Here is a 22,825-nt window from a genome sequence, read left to right on the forward strand (position 1 = left end):
TATGTGATAAATTGTGGACTAAGTTAATTTCTCCCACATCTTTTTGATAGTGGGTCCCCTTAAGTCGTTGAATGGGGCTTTCCTTTTTTGTCTGCCCCTGCTCATAGAGCGATCCCTGGTTTTTTGATGCTGATCTGCTATGGGGAAAGGGCTGACAAGTTCGTGCACATCTCCCTGTAACACAGTTGGTCTAATTTTAGTATGTACTACCTGTAAGGGGTGTGAAGGTAGAGGTTCTACTGTTGGTGTGCTATGGCTGTTACTTGTGGGGATATATGTCTCACCATTTCTAGCTAAATCCTGTTGTACAATAAGTTCATTGTTTTCCAAAATGACTTCATTGTCAACATTTAGTTCACGGTTAGTGGTGGGTTCATTAACTCTATGTTTTAAAGTTGTATTTTGTTTAATTTGATGTTTTATAAGGAATGAAAGTATACCTTTAAAAACTTAATTGATTAATTTAATTATTTAATTGATATCAAATATGTATAAATAGTTGGTGTTCATTTTGTATGTTTGTGGTTTGACAAAGCTTTTAGCGAAAGCGCTTACCAAATAAATTTATTTTCATCACGTTTATTCTTGGACTGAATAGTCTTCACTATTAGTTTTTGTGTATCAGTTTATCAGCTCAAACTTCTGGTTTGAATTGGTGTTTTGGCGCCAAATTGGATTTTTGTTTTATCTCTGGAACAACTCATTCGAGTTATTGCATCTACCATTAGAGAGAAACGTCAACAGGAGACACTGTTATTCATTTAATACTGGCTTTTTCCTATTTCCTGTTGAGTTACCAGAGTCTGCCGGGGACATTTGTTTTAATATTACTCATTTTATTCATTGCTACACATCTTGTCCCTTCCGGCGACCCTATGGCAGATGCGGCTATTGATGTCGATGACGCAAGAGTAGAGCTACCCTACAATCCTGTTCAAATTAATAAGCGTACTTCCAAGGAACGCTTACAGCGCTGTTTAGAGAACAGTGTTAATCCTTTGCTAGATTGTGACTTGTCCTCAGCGCCTGGAGACTCTATGCTAAATTCCGCCGATGCTGAAAGGATGGATTCGCTACTAAGTGGAATGGAACTGGACTTGTTAAAACTGAAACGCTTACAGATGCAGCGGTTTCATTTTGAAACTTGCATCAGTAAACGCATAATACCAAGGGGCCTACGAATACTAAAAATGCCGACTACAGGCAATACTTATCCGGAACTGTTACGCCGATGGCAGCAGCTCAATATTGAGGTGAGCCTGAATTACATGCTCTTGTTAAATGAATTTTTTCTACCTGAGGAAAAGACCTTAAATGAATCCATTAAGAAAAATCAAGATGAACTATATAGTTTATTTAATGAGAGAAACGTTGATACAAAATTAGAAAAAATAATGGACAATGTTATGCTGTATGAAAAAAGGCTTATGGAACAGAAAAAACATAAGCTATTAAGGGATATTAATGATTTCTCTAATGGGCAAGTCTTCACTTGGCCCAGGTTTAATTCCAACAATGTTATGAATTCTAACCTGCATAATAATATGTCAAGAAATGTTGCATCCAATGTTGTTAATATCGAAACTAATGCTGTAACAACTAGTAATCATTTTGGGCATACAAATAATGTAACTAGAATTGTGGATTTAAAAACTAACAACACTGCAATGGTTAATGAACCCACCACTAACCGTGAACTAAATGTTGACAATGAAGTCATTTTGGAAAACAATGAACTTATTGTACAACAGGATTTAGCTAGAAATGGTGAGACATATATCCCCACAAGTAACAGCCATAGCACACCAACAGTAGAACCTCTACCTTCACACCCCTTACAGGTAGTACGTACTAAAATTAGACCAACTGTGTTACAGGGAGATGTGCACGAACTTGTCAGCCCTTTCCCCATAGCAGATCAGCGTCAAAAAACCAGGGATCGCTCTATGAGCAGGGGCAGACAAAAAAGGAAAGCCCCATTCAACGACTTAAGGGGACCCACTATCAAAAAGATGTGGGAGAAATTAACTTAGTCCACAATTTATCACATAGACCGCTAGACATATTTGAAACAGAGGTTTTAAACAAGGGTCTATCATTTATTCCTACGACTAAGAGTAACATCACTGAGTCTATTATGGACTTAAAGTTGTTCACTAGGAATTTACAACTCAAAGTAATGTTCAATGACAGCAATTCTAATGAACATACTATAAAGTTTAAAAAGCCTAGTCTAATGGTTCCGAACTTACATCCCTCAATAGAAGTTTTCTATAAAGCTGTTGAAAAGGATTTATATACCCTAAGTGACAGGATAAATAAAGTAAAAAGAGGTAACCTTACTCTAAAACAATCTAGAGCTTTAAAGAATTTAATGCAAGACAAAAATATCAGCATTAGACCAGCTGATAAAGGTGGCCCTATAGTGATTTTTGATACCAGTGACTACACTATAAGAATGAAAGATATGTTAAATGATGACAAATACTATGCAGAAATTGTTCTAAATGACATATCATGTATTATCAACAGTGTATACAATGAACTGGAAGAACTATATAAGATGGGTATCATAGATTATAACTTATATGATTATTTGCTAATAGAAGAACCAGTGATACCAATTATTAAGGGTCTACCGAAAATTCACAAAGATCCAACAAACCCCCCCATGAGACCAATTGTCTCAGGGAGAGGGTGGGTTACAGAAAACATCTCTTTTTATTTAGAAACGACTTTAAAGCCTCTGGTGTACAGCCAGAATCATATATTAAAAGATACAAAAGAATTTTTATTGGATTTCTATGAAATAGCTAAACCATTAAACAATACAATGAATTTAATACTTGTCACTATGGATGTGAAATCGTTATTCACTAACATTCCAAATGACAGGGGCTTAGAATCTATTCATTTGTATTTACAAAAACATTCTAATTTCTCTACAGGTCGAATAGACTTAATATGTGGTTTGTTGGAGTTAGTATTAGAAAGTAATTTGTTCATCTTTGATAGGAGTTATTATCTGCAAAAGGATGGCGTGGCTATGGGCACATCCTGTGCCAATAGCTACGCCAACCTAGTCATGGCCTCATGGGAAGAGGAAAAGATGTTTAAATTAGAAGCTTATAGGAAGAATGTGTTATTCTACAAACGTTTTGTGGATGACCTTTTTTTCCTGTGGCAGGGTCCATTGGAAGAACTCGTTACCTTTTACAATGAGGTTAATGAACTAACTGAGTTCCTGAAGTTTACTTTGGCCCATTCAAATGATACCATTTCATTTTTAGATGTCAGTATTATGCGTCTACCTAGTGGACACTTTAATACAGGTGTGCACAGAAAAACATGTTATAAAAATAACCTGTTGAATAGAGACAGTATGCATCCACCTCATGTATTTAAAAATGTATTAAAAGGCCAATGCATGAGAGTCTCCAGGTTAAATGCCTCAAACACCATGTTTAACCAAGAGTTAGCAGCACTTGAGAATAGATTTGATCAGAGATCATATATATCAACAGAAATAGCAGATGCCAGTGCAAGCGTCAGAGATTTACGCTACAGTAGAGCTTGTCCCATTTTTTCAGACCTAGGCAAGGACATGTATAGTATGGAAGAACATACAGTGACAACACACAACAGTCAAGTTTTAAGATATACCCTATATTATACGCAGGATGTACAGTATATAAGAGATAGTATATATAAGTACTGGGACATTCTGAATTTGGATCCAGAAGTATCCAAATTTATACAAGAAAGACCTAGTTTTGCATACAAAAACAAGAATAATTTACATAGATTGTTGTGTGGCAATGATTCCTGCATGGGCATGAGTGATAAGAATTTTGAAGGCACATTATCTTGCAAGCAGTGCAATTATTGTCAGTATATATCTAACATTAATGCCTTCATACATCCTTTAACAGGTGATTATATCAATGTCAAAGTGAATGCGAATTGCAATACTAAACATGTGATCTATCTGGCTAGATGTTTAACTTGTCCGTCTTACTATGTAGGTAAGACAGACAGAATGCTCAAAGAAAGAATAAGAGAGTATCTTTATCAAATCCGCATTCATTCAGAAGTTAATGCACTTTCCAAACATGTTATTAGTGCAGGAAACACACACACATTCACTTTTTCCGTTTTACAAGTGACTAAAATTAATTCAAGAGGAGGTGACATTAGAAACTTGACAGAATCCATCGAAACAGAATGGATCATTAAAACCAAAGCACATCACTTTCCAGGTCTTAATGATAGGGTCCCATTAAAACCAGCTCTGAAGAAAAAAAGACACAAAAACTAATATTTGTTCTTAGTTTTATGCATATTCTTATAACTGTATAATGTTGAGTTATGTTTTAGCTTTTCTGAGGGTCGTAAAATAATAGAATCTATAGGCTTTTCAAGCAACCCTTAATGACCCGTTGGATTTATTAGTCCATGAATGTGAAGTATTATTTTATGTATTTATTAAGTTTTCATTTTTATTTTCATTACTATTTTGTGTACTATTTTTATCAATTTTTATTAATTTTAAAGTCACTATTAGGATGACTTTTCAAAGACTATTTAAGTAGAGTTGCAGTTTTTATTATATGTTCCATTACATTGTAAGGGAACAAACATTTATACATTTATAACTCTATCTTTTAAATTTGTATTTTGTTTAATTTGATGTTTTATAAGGAATGAAAGTATACCTTTAAAAACTTAATTGATTAATTTAATTATTTAATTGATATCAAATATGTATAAATAGTTGGTGTTCATTTTGTATGTTTGTGGTTTGACAAAGCTTTTAGCGAAAGCGCTTACCAAATAAATTTATTTTCATCACGTTTATTCTTGGACTGAATAGTCTTCACTATTAATTTTTGTGTATCAGTTTATCAGCTCAAACTTCTGGTTTGAATTGGTGTTTTGGTGCCAAATTGGATTTTTGTTTTATCTCTGGAACAACTCATTCGAGTTATTGCATCTACCATTAGAGAGAAACTTCAACAGGAGACACTGTTATTCATTTAATGAATTAATTGTGTTTAATTACAAACAAGTTACTGATAGTGGTGTTCTGCACAAATTGTGTCCACATTCATCTTATTAATTTGCTTGTCTTTCATTTTATAACAGAATACACTGTTTAACAGAATTCCAGGTGAATGTTTAGGTTTTTAGATTCACCTAACTTCACATATGAAATTTTCTTCAACATAATGCCTGGCACAGTGTGTCACAAGTATGCAAAATGTATGATAAATGACTGCATTTGAAAATGGAAGCAAAGAACACAATATTTTCAACTTTAGCAGTGCTCAGACTTTTTTGTGTACCGCAGACTAACAATTATGAATATATGCTCTAAAATGTGCGTAAAATTACCTTCTTCTCACACCTTGCAATTTCTTTGCTTAACAAGTCTGGGCAAAGCCAAAAATATTGGGTATACAAAGGCTAAAAATCGGGGGAATTTTTAGTATCAGTCTAGTTCACTTAAAAAAATAATTAATTGAAGAAAAGGTTTTGTGCATCAGCCTGCGTTTTCTGAACAACACGATGAAACTCTGTCTGGCATTATTTATTGATGTAATCCTTTGTGGTTACCATAAAATTAAAAATTCTACAAGGAACCTGGCAAACATATGAAGCAAAATCAGGGACGTTCTGAAAAATGTTGGACTGTTGAGAAGCCTGCTTCTCCATGTGGTACAAAGGGGTGTTAGAGCCAGATATTTTAGTACTCCTCATAATGTTTGTCAATTGAGACAAATGCAGTGAACTAGAGTGTAAGGATTCAGTCCATCTCAACTAAAGGACAGGTCGTTTTTGTATGCTTGTTTACTGGTAATGTAAGCAGACTTAACTGGCAAGGGGCTCTATTTAGTTCCCTGGTTCATCTGACAGCTAAAGACAAGAAGAGAAACAAATGGTTTAATACTCTGAGTGGGAAATGCAGAACAGTGGTAGAAGATGAAATACATTGATTTTGCGTTGACTAGTGAAGCAGGGACTCTTTGTCTGTAGGTGTGTGTGTCCATGTTTTGAGTTGAGTAATGAAGCAGGGACTCTATAGAGTCTGTAGGTGTGTGTGCCCATGTTTTGAGTTGAGTAGAGAAGCAGGGACTCTCTGTCTGTAGGTGTGTGTGTCCATGTTTTGAGTTGAGTAGTGAAGCAAGGACTCTCTGTCTGTAGGTGTGTGTGTCCATGTTTTGAGTTGAGTAGTGAAGCAGGGACTCTGTCTGTAGGTGTGTGTGTCCATGTTTTGAGTTGAGTAGAGAAGCAGGGACTCTGTGTCTGTAGGTGTGTGTGTCCATGTTTTGAGTTGAGTAGTGAAGCAGGGACTCTGTCTGTAGGTGTGTGTGTCCATGTTTTGAGTTGAGTAGAGAAGCAGGGACTCTCTGTCTGTAGGTGTGTGCGTCCATGTTTTGAGTTGAGTAGAGAAGCAGGGACTCTCTGTCTGTAGGTGTGTGTGTCCATGTTTTGAGTTGAGTAGTGAAGCAGGGACTCTGTCTGTAGGTGTGTGCGTCCATGTTTTGAGTTGAGTAGTGAAGCAGGGACTCTGTCTGTAGGTGTGTGTGTCCATGTTTTGAGTTGAGTAGAGAAGCAGGGACTCTCTGTCTGTAGGTGTGTGTGTCCATGTTTTGAGTTGAGTAGTGAAGCAGGGACTCTCTGTCTGTAGGTGTGTGTGTCCATGTTTTGAGTTGAGTAGAGAAGCAGGGACTCTCTGTCTGTAGGTGTGTGTGTCCATGTTTTGAGTTGAGTAGTGAAGCAGGGACTCTGTCTGTAGGTGTGTGTGTCCATGTTTTGAGTTGAGTAGTGAAGCAGGGACTCTGTCTATAGGTGTGTGTGTCCATGTTTTGAGTTGAGTAGTGAAGCAGGGACTCTCCTCTGTAGGTGTGTGTGTCCATGTTTTGAGTTGAGTAGTGAAGCAGGGACTCTGTCTGTAGGTGTGTGTGTCCATGTTTTGAGTTGAGTAGTGAAGCAGGGACTCTGTCTTTAGGTGTGTGCATCCATGTTTTGAGTTGAGTAGTGAAGCAGGGACTCTTTGTCTGCAGGTGTGTGTGTCCATGTTTTGAGTTGATTAATGAAGCAGGGACTCTATAGAGTCTGTAGGTGTGTGCGTCCATGTTTTGAGTTGAGTAATGAAGCAGGGACTCTATAGAGTCTGTAGGTGTGTGTGTCCATGTTTTGAGTTGAGTAGTGAAGCAGGGACTCTGTCTGTAGGTGTGTGTGTCCATGTTTTGAGTTGAGTAGTGAAGCAAGGACTCTATGTCTGTAGGTGTGTGTGTCCATGTTTTGAGTTGAGTAGTGAAGCAGGGACTCTGTCTGTAGGTGTGTGTGTGTGTCCATGTTTTGAGTTGAGTAGTGAAGCAGGGACTCTGTCTGTAGGTGTGTGCGTCCATGTTTTGAGTTGAGTAGTGAAGCAGGCCCTTACTCTTTCTGCTATTGAAACTGCCTCTCCATCGCCAGATGACCCTTCTGACAAAAAGAAGAAACATATACCAAAGAGAATTCTAAAATAACCCTGCCTTTAGTCTGTCTTTATCAGTTGAAGACTGATGATTCACAATGGCCATTTCCAGTCTGAGGTTCCTAACTTCTCTTGCACTGCTCCATGGGATGCCACTAAGGCTCAGGAACATGGCACATATTCCTCAAAAGGTGTCAGGCTGTCACTGAGAAAGGAGAATGCTGCTTTCAGATGTCAGAGTGTTGAAATGAGATGCCTCAAATTTTAGTATGCTAGGAGGTAGCTGTCTAACTTATTGGAAATTCAGATTTGTGATATGTCAAAGAACATTAGCTTGGATAGCCCCCCCCAAAAAATCACAGAAAACAAAACAGGTTTCCTCAACTTCCACTCAGGCTAGTGCAAAGAGTTCTAGCTAACCTAGGGTGCTTTATATTGCATTTCAACTTATGCAGTCTTTACTACTGCCTGCATACACAACAAGAAAGAGATCCCCCTGCTCATTTGAGGATGAATCTTCGCCAGAATAAGGCTAGGTTATGCATCCCAAGTCTCCTTACAAGTTCACTGTAAATCAGAGTCTTAGGAGAACATTTCATCCAACTCCCCAGTGGAGATTCCTTTTTTAAATAATATTTACAGAATGAATGAGTTTTTCTTTTGCAGTGGGGGCAAAAAGAAAGTTCTGAGACCAAGAAAAGGTGCTATGATGTCCTTCATATTGATTCCCATAAATCCCTTGCTCTTCCACTAATACATTATATAAAGTGCCTGCATCTCGTAAATATCTGTTCTGAAACCCTCTGGCAGACCCTGCTACCATTTTCCTGGATAAAGATGTATATTTTGACAGACACAGCAAGAAGGTGTATAAATTATATATTTTGGGCTTCAAAGTACTAAAAAAAATCACATTTGGCTAAGATGCCATCTTATCTGATATGACTCAGGTAATTTATAATCTAGAGAAATAAAGAAATACTAGAAAATGAGAACAGTCACAGCAGTAGTCACAATAAATGGAACATGGAAGTACTAGCTATGCTTCATCAGATACCTGATGAAGCATGATTATTGATGAAACATTTTCTAGTATTTCTTTATTCCTCTGCATTTGGTGAGAACGTCTTCAGCAGTGAGTTGTGTTCTTTGTGTACAATTTATAATCTACTCACTTGAGAAGCTGAACATCCCCTCAGACATTCCTAAGATGCTGTGTATGCAGTTTTTAGAGCTGCAGCTGCAGGATCTGCCATGCAGAGATATACCTGGCTCAAAATGCAGAGTCTCCCTGAATCCCTGATAGCACAGATCCTAAATTCTCCCTTAGAAAAAAAAATGTTGTTTGACAACTACCCTGCTGAAGTCTTAAAATTCGTTGTTGAAAGAAAAACACTTATTCAAGGGGGTTAAGCAGATTTCTCATTCTCATTTTCCAAAATATAACAAGAACCATCCCTCCAGTCTGGGACCTTTCTTTAGAAAATCCTTTAACTCTGGACAAATGAAGGCAGGGGGAAGACACTGTAAGAGAAAAATGGCAATGTGATTTCAGGAAAAAAGGAATGGACCCCAGGGTCCTTCTTAAATAAAGAAATCTACATAAATATGCCACCCCCCCTCTCTTTCCCCATCTCGGCCATCATTGTATATTAGAAAAAGAAAATTGTTCCTTTTTCTCTCCTCTCCTCCCTGGAAAGAGATTGCCTTGGATTCTTGAATACTGGAAGAAATCCAACAGCATTACAAATGGCAGTGGAAATCCTCTGCAGTTCCTCCTCATCAAAAATCAAACCCATCTGTTTCCTCCCACTCTCTTTCAAATGTTGAGACAAGATAGAACCAATCACCCATGCCTAGAAAGGAAGATAGTTTTGTTCCAGAATTATTTCTAGTACGCAAGTAAAAATGGCACCTGGAAGATGATGTTTTCTTTCTAAATCTGTTTGTAAAAGTACTAGAATTCAAGATGCTTAGCCTACAAACTTTGCTTCCTATAATTTCTCCACATTTGTTTCTTTTGACAATGGATATCAAAGATGCTTATCATCAAATTCGAATTCAGAAAGACTTCAACCCTTATTTAAGATTTGCTGTGTCTGGATAACATTTTCATTTTATGTCCACACCCTTTGGTCTTTCAACAGCATCATCTTTTGCAAATGGCAAGAGACGTATAGCTCTCCATATTTGAACAATTGACTCATTTTACTAAAATCTTTTCAAATACTCAAATGTCCCTTCTCTGTGTAATATGTTTGTTTCAAAGCCCAAGATTCAAACTCAGTCTGGAAAAAAAATCTTCAGTAATGCCTTCTCATGGATTAACTTTTCTTGGATGATTGCTGGACATGTCCCTCAAGACTGCATATCTTCTACTGGAAAAGGTGTAACATTACCATCTTCAGTTCCTGCTTCTAGCTCATGTAGTCTCTGAACTTAGCAAGACATTACCTATGGATCCTAGGCTAAATGGCATCAACTATCCCCATGGTTCCCCTAGCTAGGCACCATATGAAGAAAATTTGGTGATTTCTCAGATACGTTTAGACCAAGCACTGGCTCATCTCTCCTTTCCTATACCAGTGCTGTTTTTTTATTTTTTTTTCAAAAATAAACATTTGTGGTGGGCAACCAGGTACAAATCAGTCTTGTCTTCTCCTTTATTGCCCTACATTGTACACATAATATGTCACACACCAGTGTCTCACCAGTCAAGCCCCTACGGCATAACAGAAAAACAAACATCTTGGTCATAGGTGACTCAGTTGTGAGACAAACAAGTGACCCTCTCACCAGGTTGGATAAGGAAAAGGTTACGGTCAGCTGTCTGTCAGGTGCCACGATCTGCCACATCACACACGCACTCAAGTCTTTCAACAAAAGGTACTGTTATGACTTCGTCATAGTCCATGTTGGTATGAACGACTTGAGACAAACCTCATTGGACTATATAAAGAGAGACATGACTGAGCTCTCAGATTATGTGTCTGAGGCAGGTATGTCCCTAGCCTTAAGCAGAATTTTACCTTTGCCTATGATGATACCTCAATACAAACAAAAAATGATTGACTTCAAAAACTGGCTTAGCTTCTGGTGTCATTCAAACGGGATCTAGTATCTGTCAGTCTGGGATGACATGGTCGACAGACCTTAATGCTTTGGTAAAACACAAAATCCAAAAGGCTCCAAAACCAAAACAAATCCAAAGCAGAAAGTTGCGAGTAGCAAATATTTTATTTGGTAAATCGATTAAAACCAAAACAAATAAATGACATATATATTAAGTGCTTTCGCCCCTTATCGGAACTTCATCAGAATATAAAAACAGTTAAGTTACAAAACTTTTATACACACATCCATGAGCAATGACAACACTTCCTTTGATGTTCCAACCAATCCTAGGCAAAGTAGTATCACAATGCCATCTATTGTTTGGAAGACTTAAGTGCACGTCATCTTAATAGTGTACAATCTTGCAACCCAGATAGAAAACTGTAACCTTTTTGTAGCGAACAGATTGTGTTTTTGTGTATATATAAAAAGTAGCTTCTGTGAAAAATCTTAAATAAAGAAAACAAATCACATGAAAATGAATGTGTAATTCTTTAATCATGTAAGCCATAACTATGTTAAAATCGTATACATAAAAAACGCTCCAATAAACATAGTACCTAAAAATAACTCAACATTCAATGCATGCAATGAGATGCTAAAAGATATTAAAAATAATGGTTGAGGGCAGTAGGGTCATACAATTAAATAGTATATGAAATGTATGTCATTTCCCTGAAGGAGCTTGAATGGGGGATGTGTGTTAAATATAAAGTTCACATAAATAGCTTTATTTGTTGATGTGTTGTGGATTTAAAATGTAAAAAGGGTGCTTAATGTGTGAACCCATAATAAAGGGGCCTGAGGTATTATTGTACCATTTGCCCCTACCTCTGTTTCATTACCTAGTCAATGCTTTAAATTTCAAAAGAGGTGCAGTGGAACAAGACTCGTTAAGTCCAGGGATAATGCCACGTAGACACCCTCCTAGAATTACAGTCAAAATTTGACCTAACGTTGAATTCATTGCCTTTAATAAGAAACCTGTTACACATTAGAATGAATTTACATTGACAAAAGAACCCACATTCGACAAACCTGATGCATGTTTCCTTAGATGTGTATTTCAAAATTTCCTTCAGGTTCCTGTCTCTTCTAAATGTAAAATTGGGTTTGTGTCCTAACTTCTCCCTCAAAGTGGGGTTTTCACAAATAATTGCCCAGTTTTTTTCTTTAGACCTTGATGCTTTGGCAGAGATGGTCTTCACTGGCACTCCTGGGATTTCGGCTATTGGCTAAGGCTCTTGCCATCCCCGTAGTGCCTTTTTTAGGCAATGTCACAAGAACAAAATTCCTGATGTAGAAATACCCTCTAAAAACAACCTCAAGGTTATGCTGCTAAACACTAGGAGTCTAAACCAAAAACTGCATTCACTGGAAGCAGTCCTCACTCTGGGAAATGCTGACATTTGTGCAGTCACTGAGACTTGGTGTAAGGCTGCAGACAGCACCCCAGCTATACCAGGCTACATTTCCTTCTACATGTTCAGACCACAAACTGAAGGCATGAGAACTAAAGGAGGTGGTGTATCAGTATTCATTAAGGATAAATACACCTCTAGATTGGTTAAACAGCACGATTCCCTTGAATTACTTCAGGTGCAATTTGACTGTAGGTAATTTATTACCATCTATAGGACCCCATCCGTGAATCAGGACATCCACTCAGCCTACTTGGATCTACTTGAGTCAATCAAGATACAACCAAACACCTGGTTTTTGGGTGACTTTAATTACCTGTCCATAGACTGGGTAAGCTATACGTGTACTAACTCACTTGCCCAAAGGTTCCCGGACTTTGTTAACTCCAGTGCCCTGGTCCAGCTGGTTGAAACACCCAAAAGGGGGGTCAAACATTCTGGAATTGGTGCTCAACAACATGGGGACCACTGCACCACCCCCAGTGTGTGGCCATCCCTGGTGAGATCTGACCTCAAATTAGTCTTGCTAGAAGTAACTATAACACAAGACCCCCCCACCCCCTTAGCAACAGCTAGACTAAAAAACATCTCCAAAGCCAATTACAATGTCTTACATGATGGCATAAATAGCTTCATAGCCCCTCCCCCACTGATGAAAGAGACACCTATGCTGAGTTATACACCAATGCTTTATACAAGCACCTGTACAACTGTATTGACTCTGCTGTACCTGATAGAACCAAAGCAAGAGATCTTCAAGGAAAAACAAACCTACCTGGTGGACAACTGTCATTATTAGGCTATACAACAGGAGAAGGATATTGCTGTCCAAGAGTGGGAAGGAATGGTCTCAAAACTGGAAACACACTCTCCTCAACTTAAACAAGCAAACAAGACTCCTAGTGAAGTCCTTCAAAGCTAACTCCAAATCCAAATTAACCTCCCTAACTAAGGATAACCACAAGGCATTCTTTAGTTATATCTGTAACCTCAAAGGTAAGGCTCAGATTTGCACTGAACTCATAGTTAATGGTACTACATATACAGAACCTGTGGACATAGCAAACCTGCTGGCTGACAGGTTCAGTGAAAACTTCACTCCCCTGTCCTGGCCACATATACCCTAAAGCATTCCTAACACCTCTCCCCGGCCTAGTATCTCAGAGGAGCAGGTCTTAAATGCCCTCTCCAAGACTGTGTTCTACATGGTTTAAAACAGGAATTAGCATCACCATTGAGCACACTTTTCAATCATAGTCAAAGCACAGGCTTCTTCCCAGCAGAATGGAAATAAGCCAACGTAAACCATTTGCACAAAGTGGTTGCATTCATGGACCCCGTGAACTAGAGACCCATTAGACTGACCAGCCTCATCTGCAAGGCCGTGGAGTGAATCATCATGGATCTTAATAACAAAGATATAGGAAATCTCCAAATGCTCAACCCCACCCAGCTTGGCTTTATCAAGGGGAGATCATGCCTTTTAAACTTGGTGTATTTCTTTGAGACAGTCACCAAAGCTGTAGATGAGGGCAAATCTGTGCAAACATCCTACCTAGACTTAGCCAAGGTCTTTGACACAATCCTCCCACTCTGGCATCATTGATAAACTCACCCATCTGGGTATCGACCCATATATTATCAGGTGGGTTGCAAACTAGCTCACTGATAGAACTCATATGGTCAAAATAGGGGACTCCATCACCTCCAGCAGATCCATAACCAGTCGTGTTCCACAAGGATCGGTTATGGAGCCCCTACTGTTTTTTGAAAGTTATCTTTTAGCCTGCTTGTGGTGAAGAAGCTTCCCCAGACCCTTTTCAGTGTGCACACCTGCAACACACTTGGCCTTCCAGCATCATCGCAGCTCAGCCCCCCCCCCCCCAGCAACTGCAACATTGCCAGATAAAACCACTGCTATGGTCCAGTTTCTCCCTACAGTTATTGCAAGCCAAGAATAACACTTTTTAATAAAGATACCTACCAGATAAGTCTGCATAGCACACTTGGTCTACCTGCATCATTGCAGCTCGGGCCCCCCCCCAAGAAACTGCAACATTGCCAGATAAAACCATTGCTATGGTCCACTTTCTCCCTACAGTTATTGCAAGCCAAGAATGACACTTTTTAATAAGGATGCCTACCAGACAAGTCTGCATAGCACACTTGGTATACCTGCATCATCGCAGTCCCCCCCCCCCCCCCAGCAGCTGCAACATTGCCAGATAAAACCACTGCTACTGTCCGGTTTCTCCCTACAGTTATTGTAAGCCAAGAATAACACTTTTAGGTTCATAGGTAGGTACTAGGCTATTGGCCGTAGGGCCTATATAAGCCTAGCCAAAAATGTTCTCTGGCTTTCGCCACCCAAGAAAATTATTTTCCTATGCCCCTGTTGAGCAGAGCCACAGAAGTGATCCCCGGGGTGAATTTCATATTTCCCATTCAATCATCAAGATGTTTCTTGAAGATTGCTAATGAGGAGCTCTGTCTGACATAGACAGGTAGTCTGTTCCAGAGTATGGGAAGATCTCCGGGACAGGAATCTATCCCTCCAGCATGTTCTGTTTATTGTGGTGACAAGGTTTAGGTCCCTACAGCATGTAGTTCAGTGGGATTGGGATTTCTTTAAGTGGAGCATGTCCAACAGCTCTGGGTTTGACATAGGTTTGTATGTTAGGCACAGATCGCCTCTGAGAAGGTGATATGCGATGGAGTAAAGCTGGAGTTTTTTGAGATGGTCTGCGTAGGGTATCTGTTTGAGGCCAGTAATCCTCTTTGTGAGGTATTTCTGTGGCCTCTCCAGTTGTTGTAGATGTCTTGTGAGGTACATACCAAAAGGGGCGCTGTACTCTATAATGTGTCTGAGTGATGAGTAGAGGGGAACAATGACCTTTTTTTTTTGGATGAGAAACCTTTTGTGATGAGGTGTGCCACATAGAAGGATTTCCTGACCACTGTGGCGATGTGATTATCAAAGAAGAGACTACTTTTAATAAGGATACCTACCAGACAAGTCTGCATAGCACACTTGGTGTACCTGCATCATCGCAGCTCGGGCCCGCCCCCCCCCCCAGCAACTGCAACATTGCCAGATAAAACCACTGCTATGGTCCAGTTTCTCCCTACAGTTATTGCAAGCCAAGAATAACACTTTTTAATAAGGATACCTACCAGACAAGTCTGCATAGGTGACTGGATATTTACAGTTCTTGTTATTAGCAGATGTGGTCCTTAACAGTTATGTTTTAAACATGGTAACTGGTTATTTACATTTCCTTTTACAGCACATTTGCTACTTTTACTAGTTATATTTTAAACATTGTTTTGGCCGGCGTGCACACCTGCAAGGCCCACCCCCCCCCATTCAACTATAGCTTTGTCTATTGCCACTGGGTGGCATAACTTAACAATATACTTGCTGTATCTTGTCCCAAATAGATCTGCCTCCACACTGAATACTTGTAAAGTAGGGCAAGTACCATTTACTTGGTGTATTTTGTCCCCCAGATAGATTTACCTTCCTTTGTATTACTTGCACACCAAGGCCATAAAGTAATGTTTCTGTAACTAACCGCTTACACTCCTAAATTCCTGCTTTTACGTCTTCCTTGCTTACACTTATATTACAGCTCCAAGGCTCCAATTCTTATGCTGATTGCTTTTTTTTGCAGTCTTCTGTGAGGGCGCTGGCCAGATCTCTACCTGCTTTTTCTGGTTATACCTTCCCCCATTATGTATCTCCCTCCTCCCCCATGCACATTAACCAGTCTATATTAGTGGGTCTCCTTGAGCGGCGCCATTTTGAAAGTTATCTTTTGGCCTGCTTGTCATGAGGAAGCTTCCCCAGACCCTTTTCAGTGTGCACACCTGCAAGTAAGTGCCTGCAAGTGTTTAAGCTCTTCTCAAATGTTTGTGGTGCACCTGGGTTAATGGGCATGTTTGTGTTTTCCAACTGAAGTACTTAGCTAACTTTATGTAGTCTATGGATCTAATTGATGTAGTGATTGCTTTTACTACATAAACTGTTTACAAAGGATTTTAGTTGGAGACGTGTAATGTAATGTTCCTAAACTGGTTTTGACTGTCTTGTGAACTTGCCTACAGTATCCTTTCCCTAGTTACTTGTAGAAGCTGCGACTGCACATATTCCATTTACCAAAGCAGTGTTTTAATTTGCCAGAGACAGAAATTATTGTTCCCTGTTGGCAGATTGCAAGCATCTTTGGCCTCTATTGTTCTGTTTTAGTCTGTATTACTTAATATTACACCCTGCATAAGTGTCTGTTCTATGCAATCCTCAAATGTGTTCTAAGCAATTATTGCCTACTGCACTGTTATTTTAAGAAAAGTTGACTGCATAAGTATGTATTTTACTATTACTATAATATGATTTCTACCTGTTATCAAATCCACTACAAGCCCCAAGGTCAGCAGTCTGTATATTTATGGTCTGTTGAACTTCTATCTCAGTCATTGCATGCTCACTCCGCAAATGCCACCGGTCCCCTTACAGCCTCTCTAGGTTCCTTTATACCTTTCCTAACAACACACTTCCACACAGTCAGCTTACACTCACTCCTCTTACTTTACCATAACTGAGATGTTGTGTACTTTGCAATTACTAACCCATATTCCTAACATCACTTGTTCTCTCTTTTTTTACAGCACACTTGGTCATCCGCTAATACTAGCTCACATTCATCCGCTAATACTAGATCACATTCATCCTCTAATACCAGCTCACATTCATCCGCTATTAGATAGGTAAGAAGAGCCAGGTTCCTCCTACATGTATCTGGTCTTCCCATACCTCTCAACTGTACAGATTTTTGCAGAATGTCAAGATTTTGGCCTCATATTTTTCATCCATTTTTCATTAAATTGTAGTTTTCTGGTAAATTAGTTGTAAGTCATTAAAGATTGAACTTTGAAAATATCGGCAGACATTTGAGTTGCAGACTTCATATCCTTCAGAAAATTTATGCTAATGCAAAACCTGGTATTCTATTAACTGTCTGAGTTTGTAAGAGCAATATTTAAAAATTGTCCCTATTTTTGGATCTTTGTCCCACTTTTATTTATGTCTTTGTCCAGATTATTTGCTGTAAGAGACTGAGGGGCATGCATACTACTAAACAGTTACATTAAATGGCCTGTTTCTGATATATGTTGTAATAGTTCCCCGGTCTTTAGATGAACAACTGTCCCCTACAACTATTCTCCATGTCACTCTTGAGACATATACTGCATTCCAATCTATTTGTCACTAACTATTGAATGTGTTAGCAATGTTTACAGGGCACTGTTGTTTGCAAGTTGTTGGAGTGGGGGTGGTTGCTTGGCCTGGGTGCAGGAGCTTGTTTAAGCCTGCCCAGAATTTTTGTGGATTATTAAGGTGTTTGTGTTGGAGGTGGAGGAAGAAGTTTTTTTATCATTTAAGATCATTCTTTTAGTTTCATTTCTAAGTTGCCGGAAGGTTTGGTGGGAGTGTGGGTCTTTAGAGGTACACCATGTGATCCACATCTTGTTTCTAGATAGGATTTTGGATTTTGTTTCCTTAGAGAGCCATGGTGCGGTTTTGGTTTTAGTTCTAACTTAACAATACACTTGTTTTATCTTGTCCCAAATAGATCTGCCTCCACACTGAATACTTGTAAAGTAAGGCAAGTACCATTTACTTGGTGTATTTTGCCCCCCAGATACATTTACCTTCCTTTGTATTACTTGCACACAAAGGCCATAAAGTAGTTTTTCTGCAACTAACTGCTTACACTCCTAATTTCCTGCTTACACTTACATTACAGCTCCAAGGCTTCTACTTTTATGCTGATTGCTTTTCTTTGCAGTCTTCTGTGAGGGGGCAGGCAAGATTTCTACCTGCTTTTTCTGGTTATACCTTCCCCCATTTTGTATCTCTCTCCTCTAACTCCCTCCTCCCCCATGCACATTAAGTAGTCTATATTAGTGGGTCTCCTTGAGTGGCGCCATTTTGAAAGTTATCTTTTGGCCTGCTTGTGGTGAGAAAGCTTCCCCAGAACCTTTTCAGTGTGATTGCATAAGTATAAGTAAATTAAACTAGTACAATACAGACAATCAGATACATTAGGTGTAAACAGAAACAAGTGAAAAGATACATTTGGTGTACAAAGAAAAGAAACAAGTAAGCCCAGAGATATAATTGGAGTTAGTGTTAGCCCCGCTGAACTTGGGGTCACTCCGCTCCCCTCCCTGCCCCCACTAGTGCTATATTTCAACTAAACTTAGCCACTCCCCTCATGCTAACCACCAATCACTGAATCTGCCCCACCCCTGTACCCATTTCCTTCTCTTCCACTATTCCACATCCTGTAAAGCACAGTCTTCCATCTAACTACCTTACAATCACAAACAGCACCTCTCATCATCCACCACACCCACCCCATCCCAAGCAGATCTCTCACTCACGACGCACAGTCTTCCATCTAACTACCTTACAATCACAAACAACACCTCTCATCATCCACCACACCCACCCCATCCCAAGCAGATCTCTCTTCCATCTAACTACCTTACAATCACAAACAGCACCTCTCATCATCCACCACACCCACCCCATCCCAAGCAGATCTTCTTCCATCTAACTACCTTACAATCACAAACAGCACCTCTCATCATCCACCACACCCACCCACTCCTCCTAATTTCTCCAGTCTTCCATCTAACTACCTATCACAATCACAAACTCCACCTCTCATCATCCACCACACCACCCCATCCCAAGCAGATCTTCTACCAAACGATGCACAGTCTTCCATCTAACTACCTTACAATCACAAACAGCACCTCTCATCATCCACCACACCCACCCCATCCCAAGCAGATCTCTCACCACGGCACAGTCTTCCATCTAACTACCTTACAATCACAAACAGCACCTCTCATCATCCACCACATCCCAAGCAGATCTCACGATGCACAGTCTTCCATCTAACTACCTTACAATCACAAACAGCACCTCTCATCATCCACCACACCCACCCCATCCCAAGCAGATCTCTCACTCACGACGCACAGTCTTCCATCTAACTACCTTACAATCACAAACACCACCTCTCATCATCCACCACACCCACCCCATCCCAAGCAGATCTCGCACTCATGACCAAACCCAACCAAACTACCCAAACCCACATGCATACACCTCTTACTATTGCTCCTAGGTGTATCCACCCTCCCACTACTAACTTCTATCACCAACCACCAAAAACAACTTAATTTTATCCACATACCAAGAAAAACTACTTCCACTAACATTATTACAACACACCCTTTTACTCAACTAGTCCCATATCACTACCAAACCTTCTTTATTCACCACTATGCACACAGATCACAGCCATCACAATACCAGTCCCAAACAACTTTAAAGAACTTTAAGACCCTAAACAAACTACTCAAACTCTATTTTTACCTCAGAACCCAACTCATTAGCTGCAGTGATATACACCCAAACCCAGGCCCAGAAAATCTATGAGCCCTAACCCTCAACCTGAATGATACCCTACTCCACTGAGACAAATCCATGCTCCTTATTTTAAATGTAAATGTCAGAAGTATACTAAACAAAGTCCACGACCTTCATGCACTACTCTCCTTTTATCAACCTGAGATAGTCATACTAACAGAGACTTGGCTTAAACCAGGCAACCACAACAATGAAATCACTCCAACAGGTTACCCTCAAAAATCATACCAAACTCTTAGGGGTTGAAATAGATAATGACCTTAGATTTGACCTACATATTTCTATAACCATAAAAAAGTGCATAAAAAAACTTGGCCTACTGTATCGCAATAAAAAATTCCTCACTGATCACTCCAAAACTACAACAGCGAGGACTCACCTACTATCCAGCCTACTTTATGCCTCCCCCATGCTTACAAATCTCAGCAAATCTGACCAAAAACTTGATAGTTGTTTTAATAAGATAGCCAAATTCACTACACCCTCTCCGATCAGAACACATCACTGTGAATGCCTAAAAAAACTCAGTTGGCTAGAACTGCCACTACTACTTCAACTCAATCAACTATCACTAGCCCACAAAATAATACATAACTCTGAAAACACCCCAGCCCTACAAAATCTTTTGCAGCCCTATACAACCACCAGGCCCTTGAGGTCTAGCACACAAAACCTCCTCAGAGTAATCAAATATAACAATGAAGCTGGTAAGTCTGTCTACAGCCACTGTATAGCAAAAACCTGCAACTCCTTTCCTGCCCACATAACTGACAACAAATCCCCATCACAGTTCAAGAAACTTGTTAAAACTCACTTTTTGAATAATCGAATATGCTCCTGTATTCCCCCTGGCTAATGTCTCATTACAACACTTCACCTAACTTTAGTAACTCTGCTAAGCCAAGCAATCATAGTACTGTACCCACTTGGGACTGTTAATCTACTGCTCATCCCATCCCTCCAGGAGTTAGGGAAAACTACCCCAGTAATGTTGAGCTCTCCATAAACAACTAAAACCAGGAGAAGACATATTGTAAATCAATCTGTTATCCTTCTCAACTATAGCAAGCATCATCTGCTCTCTCGGAGACTTATTCTACGTCTCTCTGCTTTTACTCTGATAGTAAATCTATCACAGGAATCCTAAACTTAGGAATATCTTCTAAAATGTAATATTATATTGTAGAGAATGAATGTATCCTATTTGTTAGTCAATATGTATGTCAAAGTCTCTCCTATGTTAATTGTATGTCAAAAGTCTGTCCTTAAAACTATGTTTTGTAAAAAATTGTTCTCTTGGAGCTTTTCTCCATGGGCCTACACTGAAAATGGACTTGTAATCCAGTTGGACTCTCCTGGTCTGTCTTTCGGCTTTTCCCGGTTAGGGGTCGCCACAGCGGAACTCCGGTCCGCTAATGATTGGCAGTAGATTTTTACGTGCTGGCTTGCCGGGCCTAATGCACAACCTTCAACGAAGGAATGCCCATTCACGTATATCGACACACAGAAGACGTTCTAACTGGGAATCGAACGTGCAACGTCTAACTGTGAGGCGACAACACTACCGCAGCACTCCTGGTCAACAAATGCAAAATAAAAATGAATAAATACTGTTCATACTCTACTTTTCTGAAGTACAGGGTAAAACTAAAGGACTGTGGGTGACAAAGTATGCTAATGACTGCAAACTTGAAACCCCTAGCAATGTCAACATCCTGCAAGAAGGTCTTACTCAGACTAATGACTGGTGCTAAAGTCATGGTCTTAAACTTAATGCAGAAATATGCATTATCATCCCCTTTGGCAAGGGTGATGTTCCTGCAAACTACCACACTGATAGCAATACCGTAAGCACACAGTCAGTAGTGAGAGATCTGGGCACACAGGTTGACAGCAACCTTAACTTTGATCACCATGTCTCTGCAGTGATAAAATGGGCATTTTATAGTGCTCATCTCATAAGTAAGGGCATTGCTTCCAAAAAAATGATGTTATAACCTCCCTGTACTCTTCCCTCATCAGGCCAATAATAGAGTAAAATGCTCTCTTTGGTATGTTTCTTTCCAAACACCTGCAACAACTGAAGAGACCACAAAGGTTTCTTACAAAGAAAATTCAGGGTCTTAAAGATCTGTCTTATATGGACAGACTGAAATCATTGTCACTTTACTCTGTGTTATACAGCCTGCTAAGTCGGCCTGTGCCTTGCATATAGAGCAATTTCTGACATAGCTTTAATGGAAATGCTGCACATTCACAAGTCAAATGACACACATGTCACTCACTCAATGGACCTTAACCTGATATGTGACATCAACAGAACTTGCTGAAGAGACAGATTTGTCTCAGAGAGGTTGCCCCACCTTTGGAACAAGCTTCCTATTCATGTTAAACAAAGCCACTTGTTGGCCCTATTTAAGAGCAATTTGGATGATTGGATGGGTAATTGGAAATTCACCCCGGGGGTTCCACCTGTGTCCCTCCTGGACAGGGGCAATGGGCACTAATTTTAGTGTCTGCTTGAACCAGACACCCTTGGGAACATGAGTTGAACTTGGCTAACCCAACTTGTAATAACAGATGACTCAAATGTTGCTTGGGGGCAGTGTCCAAGAGGAACAAGGTATAGCGGAAGTGGGATCCTTATTTCTAAAAGAAAGGAGATGGGGGTCTTGATAATGGATTAACAGCATTGTATCAACAGTGGACTCCAGGACTCACTACAAGATTAAACATTATATTAGAGTGGTATTGTCAGTAAACAAACCAATAGGAACAGCATTGTATCAACAGTGGACTCCAGGACTCACTACAAGATTAAACATTATATTAGAGTGGTATTGTCAGTAAACAAACCAATAGGAACAGCATTGTATCAACAGTGGACTCCAGGACTCACTACAAGATTAAACATTATATTAGAGTGGTATTGTCAGTAAACAAACCAATAGGAACAGCATTGTATCAACAGTGGACTCCAGGACTCACTACAAGATTAAACATTATATTAGAGTGGTATTGTCAGTAAACAAACCAATAGGAACAGCATTGTATCAACAGTGGACTCCAGGACTCACTACAAGATTAAACATTATATTAGAGTGGTATTGTCAGTAAACAAACCAATAGGAACAGCATTGTATCAACAGTGGACTCCAGGACTCACTACAAGATTAAACATTATATTAGAGTGGTATTGTCAGTAAACAAACCAATAGGAACAGCATTGTATCAACAGTGGACTCCAGGACTCACTACAAGATTAAACATTATATTAGAGTGGTATTGTCAGTAAACAAA

General features: G+C 39.5%; 1 protein-coding gene across 1 annotated transcript in view; it reads left to right on the forward strand.

The window, feature by feature from the left end:
- The first annotated feature begins 2,137 nt into the window (after positions 1-2,137).
- PIWIL2 (piwi like RNA-mediated gene silencing 2) overlaps positions 2,138-22,825 on the forward strand; it is a 2,846,460-nt gene continuing 2,825,772 nt past the window's right edge. The window contains exon 1 of the mRNA XM_044082113.1: positions 2,138-2,983. Coding sequence (XP_043938048.1) covers positions 2,138-2,983 — 846 coding nt within the window. The remainder of the gene's footprint in view (positions 2,984-22,825) is intronic.

The sequence above is a fragment of the Protopterus annectens genome, chromosome 9.part0, assembly GCF_019279795.1.
Source record: "Protopterus annectens isolate FY-2018-M chromosome 9.part0, PAN1.0, whole genome shotgun sequence".
Taxonomy (NCBI): Eukaryota; Metazoa; Chordata; order Ceratodontiformes; family Protopteridae; genus Protopterus; species Protopterus annectens.